This window comes from Belonocnema kinseyi, chromosome 3 (assembly GCF_010883055.1).
Source record: "Belonocnema kinseyi isolate 2016_QV_RU_SX_M_011 chromosome 3, B_treatae_v1, whole genome shotgun sequence".
Classification (NCBI taxonomy): domain Eukaryota; kingdom Metazoa; phylum Arthropoda; class Insecta; order Hymenoptera; family Cynipidae; genus Belonocnema; species Belonocnema kinseyi.
In genome coordinates, this window is record NC_046659.1 from 46079812 (window position 1) to 46091582 (window position 11771).

At 30.1% G+C, this 11771-nt stretch overlaps 1 protein-coding gene across 3 annotated transcripts in view; it reads left to right on the plus strand.

The window, feature by feature from the left end:
- The window catches only part of LOC117168716 (coronin-7), a 117837-nt gene that overhangs the window by 55516 nt on the left and 50550 nt on the right, over positions 1 to 11771 (plus strand). Inside the window, exons 7-8 of one of the 3 annotated variants that reach the window (XM_033354433.1) lie at positions 764 to 1201; positions 1472 to 2099. In XM_033354433.1, the coding sequence (XP_033210324.1) occupies positions 764 to 1201; positions 1472 to 2099 (1066 nt within the window). The remainder of the gene's footprint in view (positions 1 to 763; positions 1202 to 1471; positions 2100 to 11771) is intronic. The other 2 variants (XM_033354434.1, XM_033354435.1) reach the window with 2 other exon arrangements.

Here is an 11771-nt window from a genome sequence, read left to right on the forward strand (position 1 = left end):
TATGCGCACATACACACATTTATTACATATTGAAAAAGCGCTTCTAAAATGATGAAGTTACTTAGTAGTTTTTTTTAGTCTTCTGAGTTGCGACTATAAGACATATATAATACAATCTTATTAAGCTAAATAAATAAATGAAATTGTGTTTTTCTAATTTTCGACCCCCAACCTTTCAAAAATGCCTTCGCAAATGAGTATTTATTTTTTGAAAATCTTCTTCATTCCAAACACGTATTTCATATTTTTTCACATTCTAGATATAAGTGTCTATCTTATAATTTATTCATTAGCACCAATCAGTTTATTCTTCCTGGCACGTATAATTTTACAGCCGATAGATGTTCAGTAGAGTATTCTGCAAGTAACTGAAAAGCTTCTTGTGCATTTTTTCGAGATCGCCTGAGTTTTACTGGTTTTATATAGAACATTTTAAAAATACAAAACCAAGAAAGCTTATTGTATCATACATATTTTTATAAAAGATATCTTTTTGAACATCATTTCATGGCGAACAGATTTAAATTGTGAGAGCTGCGGATGCATTTCTTATGGACATAGCTGTAAATACTACAATAATGTATGTTTGTTTGTAAATAGAATGTATTTTTTAAAAAGGTACATTAAGTTTTTGTGAATATTTTTGCGTATATCGTATTGCTTGTGCATCATACCGAGTGTGAAAGCTGTTTTTGGTTTGTTTTAATTTTTAACTCGTCGCAACATTAATAATATTATGTAATGTAACTTAATATACGTTCAGGTACACAAAGGAAATTTATGCGCTCTGAAAGATAACCAAAAGGAAATAAAAGTTGAACAAATTCGACAGCAAAATTCGATTGCAATCGTAACGCCGAAGGGCTACTCGAAAGTGCAGGCCATCATTCAAGAAAAGGATGCAAAAATAGACAAATTTGCGGAAGAAATTGAAGAAGCGAAGATACTTGAGAAATCTGAGAAACTAGAGAAACCAGAAAAACCAGAAAAGTTAGAAAAAAAGGAGAAATGTGAAAAAGAAGATGAAAAGGCTAAAATACAGAATGGGGCTCACGCTATGCCACCAAAACCTCTTCCTAGAGCTTCTAGGACAAATAGTATCTCTGAAGAAGAACCGAAGCCTGTAGCACGACCGCGCACTACTCCAGGTCCTGGAACAGTTGTAACTTCAGTCAATCCGAACGTTGTCGGAGGATACAAGGTTGGATTGAGGATAAAATTGATTTTGTAGGAGTAGGCAAATTATTTTGCGTGTATGCGATCTGAGATTATATTTAAGATTATTTGACTGAAAGTAAAATCTGCAACATTCAGGCCAATTAGGATTTTTAGTTACGCAGTAGACTAGGTGATTTGTTTAGAGAAGTCTCAAAGTATTTTATTTGATAACGAGCAACGATTTTGGTTTGTAAAGAATTTAGTTTTTAAATTTGAAATATTTGTTTACTAAACGAAATTTATTTTACCACAGCCTCGTCTCGGACCGAAACCTTTCCAAGCGAAGTCTGGTAACCAGGATTTCAACTTTGATAAAGTATTTTCTGTGCCAATTGCTCCGTCAACTGAAAACAATGTATATTTAAATGACTCTAATATACAGGCAGAAGCCCAAGCAGAAAAAGCGGATACTGAAAAACCACCGACTCTCGAAAATTATGGAGTCAAAGAGGCAGAAAATGGAAAAAGTGATTCGAGTTCAATAGAAGAAGATGCCAACTCTAGTGATTCTGGATATAAACCAAAAACTCCGAGCACTGCCGAGAGGCGTAAATTATTTGAGACCAAAGTCAAGGACGAGTCTCCGGAAAATGAGGAATCAGGGAATTTCGAAAGAGGGAACATTAACAGAAATTCTATTGCTGAAAGAAGAAGGTTGTATGAAAGTCGTTCGGTATCTGTGACGGATGGAAATCTAGCTGAGAAATCTATGGGATCTCCAACGCCTTTGAGACGAAGAGATTCGTTTAAGGCGAAAAACGAAATTATTAAAGAGGATGAAGTTAAAAAACCCGTACCGATTTTGAGACAGCAAAGCATGGATCCGAGGTTGGAGAAACCGGAACCTACACCAACACCGAAGAGAACATCAACTGTTTTTGGTGAGTTTATTTTTCATTGACCAATTTCAATATTTTAAAATAATTTCACGGAATTTTAAGCCCAAGTGAACCCTATTTGTTAAAAGACAAATGCACGGGGAATTTTTGAAGTTGAAAATTCGAAGAAAACGCATATAAAGTTGGCGAGTGCCATAATTGCACGTGTAATAATTTTGCTTGAAACATGAAGTAAACCCACTTTCGATTTCTTTCGGGACATGGGCATAGTGATAATTGATTCAGTATAGGCCTTATAGTATCATCCCCTACTCAAAGCCGGATGTTATAATTTTGATCCTGAATTGGAAAAGCGCAAATATCTCCTCAACTGGAACATCCCATGAGGGCTCTTTTCATGCGGACGTCGGCGTTTAAAACGAAGCGCAGAATTTGTAGAAAATTATTTTAATTTTAAAATGTATAAATTTATGTTTTTATGATTGCACAGTCCAGCGAAGCAACCTCTACCACTCAGGGGTTTTTTCTCTTTATTTTGAAAATATTCTCCTTTATTAGATTCGCAATTTGCATATGTGAAACAACTAATTTCACAAGAAACTGTTGCGCAATATGCTACTTTTTTCAAGATTTTGGAGAGAACATTGCACAATTGTATATTGCGATACAAGTGGATACAAGTGAATGTTGGATAACATTGCTTCAAATTAGTAACTGAGTTACGAATTTAATTAATTAAATTTAATTGAATTAATTTAATTAATATACACCAACAACATTTTCTCAGCTGAAGAGGTTAGGGTTCTTCCATAAACTGCGTTACTAATTGGAGGGGTGGAGGGCGTCGCACTAAACAGTATCATTGGTAATAGTGGGAGCGAAGAGGGTAAGTAAAAGCCACTTTACGATTTTAGATAAAATTTAGTACCTTTCCCGATGATAAATTTGAATAAAATTTACGAAATATGCTTCAAAAATAATACAGTTCAATAATAACTTATTAGGTTTGAAAACTACTCATATTTCAGACTTCGCACTCATTCCTCTATTCACTTTTTTTCTATTTTTTAAAGAATTCTTCTTTTCCCCTTGATTTAAAGAAACTTTTTCTTTACTAACCCTTTAACATCACATGGACACTTTTCGGATGTACCTTCTTCGAGCTTATTTTTCATCATGAAAAAGTTGAGCGAAAAATTTTTGTGATACCTTACCTACTATTTTCGAGGTCGCTCTTTCGAATAGTGTCTTCCAAATAGTATGAAAGTTGCATTTTTAGACATTTTTTTGCAAAACAAAGTAGGAAAAGCAAAATTTTTAATCTTATTTTTTTTCAATCCAGATTTTGACCGTCTTATCGTTATATTTTTCGACTTTAAATTATGCTAATCGCGTCCATGATTGTTGTACTTTCGAATTATGTGCTTGTTTTTTTTAATACTGTGATTAGAGCGTGCTTTTTACAACCAACGTGCAAGATATACATGGTTTTCAATATTTTTTTTGATACTGATTACGAATTTGTTATTATTTTGGCAAAATTAATTAATTTAAACAATTTGTTTAAACAAATTTTTCAAAAAAATCGAATTTTTGCAAAGTTGCAATCTGAATTGTAATTTACGGAAAAAACATGTATAAAACATGTATAATCGATATCCATTGTTTAAATATTTACACAAAATTAATAACAAAAACCAAATTATTCTACTTTTATATTTAATATGCATGTTACACATGGTTTCCAAGGTTTTTGCGGCCAGTGATCACAAATCTGATATTATTTTATGCGAAAAATCTTTTTTTATACAATTTATTTTTTAAAATTTGAAAAAAATTGAATTTTTTCGAGGTTGATGCCAGACTTATAAATTTTCTGGAAGAAAGTGTATAAAATATTAATTTATTTATGTCTCAGGAAATTATATGGTCAAGTCAAAAGTGTAGCCTATAGGTATTTTCTGTAGTTCTTTGCGTGAATTACAATTGTGACAACGATTTCGAAAAATTTTGATTTATTTTTCAAAATTTGTTTAAATGAATTGTCAAAAAAAAAGATTTTTTGTATAAAATAATATGAAATTCGTGATCACTGACCGCAAAACCCTTGAATACCACGTGTAACATACATATTAAATATAAAAGTAGAATATTTCGTTTTTTGTTATTAATTTTGTATAATTATTCAAAAAATGGATATCGATTGTACATGTTTCATACGTATTTTTCCGTAGATTACAATTCTGATTGCAATTTTGCAAAAATAATAACAAATTCGTAATCAGCATAAAAAAAATGTCGAAAACCATGTATATCTTGCATGTTGGTTGTAAAGAGCACGCTCGAATCAAAGATATGGGGTACTTCAAAATTTGCAAAAATTTCTTATTGCTTTGGCCACGTTTTTGCAAATATAAATCAAAGTAGTAAAAAAAACAAGCACATATTTGGAAAGTACAACAATCATGGACGCGATTACCATGATTTATAGCCGAAAAATATAACGATAAGACGGTGAAAATCTGAATTGAAAAAAATAAGACTAAAAATTTTGCGTTTTTTTACTTTGTTTTACAAAAACATTCTCAAGAATTTTTTGCTCAGCTTTTTTATGATGAAAAATAAGCTCGAAGAAGGTACATTCGAAAAGTGTCCATGTGACGTTAAAGGGTTAAATGTGAACTAATTTGGTTGGTAAATTTTTTTTGTTGTGTTTTTATATATCTTTTTTTGTTATGTATATTTTTATTTTTTTTTCTATTTTCATTAGGTTTTAGGATTTCTGTTTTTTATTATGTTTGAAAAGTACTCATATTTTAGACTTCACACTCATTCCTCTAATCACCTTTTTTTCTATTTTTTAAAGGATTTTTTTTTTACCCCTTGATTTAAAGAAACTTTCTCTTTATTAAATGTGAACTAATTTGGTTAAAAAGGCTTATTTTTCTGTTCTAATATATATATATATATTTTTGTTGATATATTTTTCAGTTTTTTTTTTAAATTCTTATTTTTCTGTTGAAAAACTAGACTTTACAGTTTAAACATTCGCTCTTTTCTCTTCAAAGTTCCAGAACTTTGTTCAAAATTGATTTATTTTTGTTGAAAATTAATCTTTTCTTTCTAAAAAATTAATCTCTTATGTGGAAAAATTTATCTTTATGGTTAAAAATTTATCTATTTGGTTAGAAATTAATATTTTGTTGTTTAAAATTCAACTACTTGGGTGAACTACTTTGTTAAATTTTTTAAGATTGACCTCTGGTTGAAAATTGAACTAATGAATTTTTAGTTGGAAATTTATACTTTATAAGTTGAAAATTCAAATACTTAGTAGAAAATTCATTTATTTGGATGAAAATTCGTTTTTTCGTAAAAAACGCATCTTTCTTAGTTGAAAATTCATGTCTTTGGTTGAGAATTGAACTATTTTTTTACGAATTTGTTTTTGTCTTTATTTAATTCAACTGGCTGAAAGTTCGTATTTTGGTAGAAAATCTTGTTTTACCTTTCATCGGAAAAAATAGTTATTTTGGTTTGAAAACTCAACTATTTGGTTAAAACTTCAACTATAGTTTCTTGAAAATTCGTCTTATTGGTAGAAGATTAACATTTGTGTTGGAAATTCATCTCTTTGATAGTAAATCTTGAAATCTTAGGAATTTTAAGTTTTTCATATTGAATGCAATATGGTATTAATATTAATTTTATTTAATGGATTTTATTCCCCTATTTTTCGACTTTTTTGTTAAAAAAATCCCCCAATTTTCCATGTTTTCATATATTTTTGGGCTGGGGGGGGCGCAGGCCTCTGTTTCAATCCCCGTGATTCTTGCATAGCATGGCGCAGGAGGCGACGAAAAGTTCGTAACGTTCAACTTTCTTGCACTCAGCAGCCTTCTCGTGCAATCTGCAGCCGCTTGTAGATGATTTTCAATTATCTCACCTAGAATTTGATAGTGTCGCGCGTCGCATTGTTTAGTTCTAAACAAAACATCATTAAATAATCATAGTAACCAAAATGTATGTAAATGTATTAAATTCAATTTTGAACTATTTCACCTGTAAATACCACAATTTTAATTTTAAAGTTTAAAAGTTATTTAATCCGTAACAGTTTTTGTATAGTTAAATCTACAAGTTCATTCCTGTATATTATTGATAAATTTTGAAACTTTTGAATTGTATAAAGCCTGACTCGGAATAAATAAATTGTAGGTAACTCATTCCATTTTTTTATTTTTCGTAAAAAAAAACTTATCCAATCCTTTTCAGTTTCTTCCAATATAAAAATATTGAATTTTGAAATAAGTTTGATTTTAAAGTCTTGAAAATTTCTGGTTTTAAATATTTAAAATATTCAATTTTGAATATTTCAATTATTTTGGTTTGCATATGCCTAATTTTAAATTCTTTGAATTTGAAAGGTTTGAAATTTTTAATTGTAGAGTATTAGATTGTTCAGAAGGCTTTATGCAATTAAAAAGTTTCAAAATTTAACAATAATTTACAGAAATAAACTTATAGATTTAATTATACAAAAACTGTTACAGATTGACCTATTTTTAAATTTAATCATTAAAATAATACTTTCATAAAAAAACTGTTTTTAATTCAAAAAGCGTCTGTTATGTTTTTAAACATAATAGAAGAAGGGTGGAGAAGGGCTAAAGATTCTTACGTAACATGTAAATGTTCCTAAAGGAAAGAATGTTTTTCAATGTCAGAAAATATTCTAGAAGATTTTAGAGAAATTTTTTTATTTCATATGATTTCACAAAACTTTAGGAAAATTCGAATCTTTTCAAAAGATGTTTAGGCATTTTTAAGAAGTTTGGAAGAAATCAAGTAATGTTTGATAACTTTTCCCAAGCATTTTAAGAAAATTTTTTTATTCTCTTGAAACTTTTCGAGATTCTTTTAAAGCTGCTAAAGTTTATTTTTGAAATCTTAAAAAATCTAGATTTTTAAAAATCTTATAAATTTTTTATTATTTTCAAATCTCTTCAGTTCTATTATATATTTCTCAAATCTACTCGGTTTTTGAAAATTTGTAATCTTACCTAATTAAAACATCTTGCTTTAAATTATATTCTTAATTTTTTTTTAATTTACGTAATATGGAAAAATTTTTGCTTCAATCAATTTTCTTTTAGAATTTATTACACAATAATCCTTTAAAATTTCCTCATGAACTTTTTTTCATTCTCTTAACGCCCTGTGAAATTCAGTTTACTTAAGGGGGCTGACCCTTGTAGGCAATTTTTCGAGCCAATTCTCAGCAGGGCACGCAAAGCGGCCCATAGTAGGACCAAATGCATATTTTTCGTTCAAAAAAGTCTACATCTTTCAATGTTGCCCCTGTTTGCGATTTTTTTTAAATTAAAGTGGACTTGATTTCAAAGAGGACCTTAGTCATAGATTTTTAAATTTTCATTTGTATATTATATGTTTACTCAAAGTACGAGAATATCGAGATTTTACACATCATAATTATTTACTCTTCAACAACATTTTGCATATAATAAAAATCATCTTTGAATCAACACAATTCATATATTCATAAAAATAATATATGTTCAATTCTGTTTGTAAAAATACAACAATTGTTGATTTTTTAAACAAATTATATTGATAAATATAAAACTTTGGTACTTTGCCCTGTAAAATAATTTTTTTACACTAAAACTGCTTTACTTTTTTGTGATATTGATTTGCAGTCACTATTTATATGTCAAATAAACAATAAGTAATTGTTATTATTTATTGTTATTATTTTATTTAAAACATCACGAAATTTTCAAGTATTTAGAAAAGCTTTCTTGTATCCTTAAACTTCGATGAACTTTAGTTAGCTGTGAAAAACGCTAATTTCGCTTTGATTTGTTTCTAAGATTGCAAACAATCACCGCCAGATGGATGATCGAATAAACCGGCTCACAATAGGAACCCTTTTGTTGTGGAATAAATACGTTGGTCGTGCTGTATTGTTTTCTTTCTTTTTTAAGTGTCTACGACTACGATTGTATCTTTCGGTTCTTCGCTTAATGAGTTTGATATTTTTTCGTTTTCATTTGTTTTCAGTTATTCACTTTTTACTTCTTTTATTTGTCTAGTATATTGGACATTGGCAATAACCGGTTACACATTTACATTGATTAGTTTATGGCTATTAGAATTTATTTTTTGAAATGCATTATTTATTAAATTAATTATTGTTGAATAAATCAAAATGGATACTCTTAATGTTCTGAAAAGCACCCTATCCGATTTTTTAATTACTGATAACAGCAGAGGTGTGGAAGATTTATCGCAATATTTGCAAAGCAAACATGATTTAAATAATAAACAAGTGGAAATCGTTAAAATAAAGTTAAATACAAATTTTATGCCTCATTTTAATCAAAAATGGAAAAGCTCATTATACATTCCATCCTCTTTCAAGAAAAATTTCGTAGTTTGGTTGAGCACATGTTTTACTGTGGAATTTAATTCTGTAAAGAATGAAAAAGGTGGAAGGCCAAACTCTGGTGATTTTCGAGAATACTCTAGAATAAAAATACTTTAAATAGAAGAATCATACACTGCAAGCGAATTTGAGAAGCTTTTTTGCGCTCACTGACAGTTTCAGATAGAAAGAAAATATCAAAGATCATATATCCAAACTATCTAAAATAATTGATAGATATTCTGACTAACGATCACTCTCACAATAATATAAAGCATTTTTAGATAAGAACACAAATTCTTCAACCAAAATTACAAGATTTGGCTATTTGTTAATTTAATTTGTTTATAATAATTAAAAAATAAAATATTCATTATATTTGTATTCTGTAAGCACTCTTGCGTTGATTAAAGATGATTCTCATTATATGCAAAATGTTGTTGAAGAGTAAATAATTATATTGTGCAAAATCTCGATTTTCTCGTACTTTGAGTAAACATATAATATGTAAACAAAAGAAAAATAAAAAATCTATGACCAAGATCCTCTTTAAAATTTAGTGCAATCTAATTTTAAAAAATAGAAGTCACAAATCTGGGCAAAATTGAAGGTTGTAGACTTTTTTGAACGAAAAATATCCGTTTGGTCCCACTGTGCGGCCGTGCGCCATCATGTTTGACGAGCTAGAAAGAGTTCTGCCAAACACTTTTAGAGGCACATTTCTAAGACCCTTCAGATTAGAAAATTGCATCAACAAAAAAAGTATTTTTTGGAACTGACAAGGTGTAATTCCCCCATAAAAACTCCTTCTAATAGCCAGTTAGTCACGGTAAGCGAATCGCGAAATCGGGCTAACTCGGTTTCGTGTTCGTGCATTTTCGGCTTCACACGAAGCTGCCCTATACAACATGTCGCAGAGTCGACTCACCGACATGCTACGTTTGAATGCATTTTTCCAGATGGAAAATTGGTGGGGGAAAAAAAATTCGAAGTTCTGGAGGGACCATGGCCGGATTAAGGGGGGGGGGGCTGTAGTCTGGGGCCCCGCTTTTGAAGGGCCCCCAAATGCTTCCTCAACTTAAAAAAAAATTTTATCTTAATATACAAATTTATTGTTTTATTTATCTAATACTGGTAATATTCTTTTACTCTACTTATGCTTTACCTAAAGATCTAGAATGATAAATATTACGAATTACTTTTCTCTTTTGCTGCAAGCTTCTTATCACCATAATGTTTATACCGATATAAGAGATATATCACAGTTGCCATAATAGTGACCGCGGAATACCGAGAAGCGCCTACCGCTAACATCAACACTCTGAATATTGAGATCATATATTTACAAATGCCGAGGTGAGAGCTTATGCCAAAGCAACAAACGCACAGTGATTTTTAAAAGCTTTTTTAAATAGAAATATGTCGAGAAAGTGTGAAAGTGGTGCTTCGAAGAGAAAAAAATCAAAATCAGAGAAGATTTCGAAAAAAAGCTTCCAAAACTAACAACTTTTTTCAAAAATGAATCTGAATTCATTTCTGCTTCTCACTCTTCTGAAGGAAATGGAAATTCTGGTGAAGTGGAAAATACAAATTTAATAACAGAAGCTATCGAGGATATGCATCGGAGATCACTAGGTTTGTGAGTTTCTTTTCGGTCACCTTTTTTCAATCTGAATTTAATTTAAGAAGTGATTCAAAAAAAAATTAAAGCTTCTAAGTGCTGTTCGAATACAAAATTTCTAGACATCGTAATTATTCAGTTGGTTTCAAAATTAAATCCACGATTTAAATATTTTAATTTCAAATTGCAAATTTCGAATTAGAGGAAACTCAATATCGACAAATTTAATCTTCTAACCGTGAACGAAAAGGTTCCGATTTGTATGGAAAATTCCTCCTGACGAACTACGTATTATATATTTATTATATATATATATTTAATCATTTCTATTGACAAATGATCAATTTAGCAATAAATCTTAAAGAAATTAAGCAATAGAAAGTTTCATTTATACATTTGTGTATTTAAATTCATAGATGAAATAAATCAAGATCCGGCTTTATGGCCATAGCTCGATGATTCCATTAAACAAAAAATTTTGGAAAAAGGTTCTGAATATTTCCAAAACAAGGATAGTAATTTTTCTGCTTCTTCTCGGCGGTGGGGATCGGAGAATTTCACTAGATCTTTCAATAATCGGCTTTTTGAAAGAACTTTGGCTAATAAAGAAACGCATGCGCGTAAATGGTTGATGTACTCAAAATCTACAGGAAGTTTGTTTTGTTATGCATGTAAATTATTTTCAAATAATTTGGTAAATACTTTAGTGAAGGATGGTTTTTCAGATTGGAAACATGCGCATGAGAAACTTAGTAGCCATGAAAATAGTACTGAACATAAAAACTGCATGGTCGTTTGGCATACGCGAATGAACAAAACACCTGGTATCGATGAAGAATTAATATTAAAAATTAAAACAGAAGCAGATTATTGGACGAAAGTTTTAAAGCGTGTGGTGGAGGTCGTACGGTTTTTATGTGAACGTGGCCCAGCATTTCGGGGTACAAACGAACAATTTGGATTTTATGATAATGGCAATTATTTAGGGATTTTAGAACTTATTGCGGAGGAATTTATTTTATTGATGTCTAAAAAAGTATTTAATCATATAGTTGCAGAAATTAAAGAAGCTAAATATTTTGCACTTATTACTGATTCAACGCCAGATATTTCTCACGAAGACCAATTATCCATAATTTTTCGTTATTGTTTACACGGTCAAGTATATGAACGATTTCTACAATTTTTGCCAGTATTAAGTCACACAGAAGAGTCACTTTGTAAAGTAACATTGGAAGTGCTAGAAGCTAATGATATTTCTATTAGTAACTGTAGAGGTCAGTCTTACGATAATGCTAGCAACATGTCTGGAAAGTATGTTTTTTTGGATTTATAGCTAATCTTTACGCTTTCTTTGTGGCATCTCCGCATCGATGGGAGATTTTGTTGAACCATTCTGATTGGACTCTGAAAAGTTTATCTAAAACTAGGTGGTCTTGCCGCGATAATGCAACTTTGGCTTTATTTTTTAATTATTCACAGATATACGATGCTCTGTCTGTTTTTGTTGAAAGTGACGATGAAAATGCCGATACTAGATTTAATGCACGCAATCTTAAAAATCAAATGGAGAAACTAGAAATAGCTTTCATGACTCAATTTTGGCACGAAGTTCTTGATCGTTTCAATAAAACCAGCAAGTTTT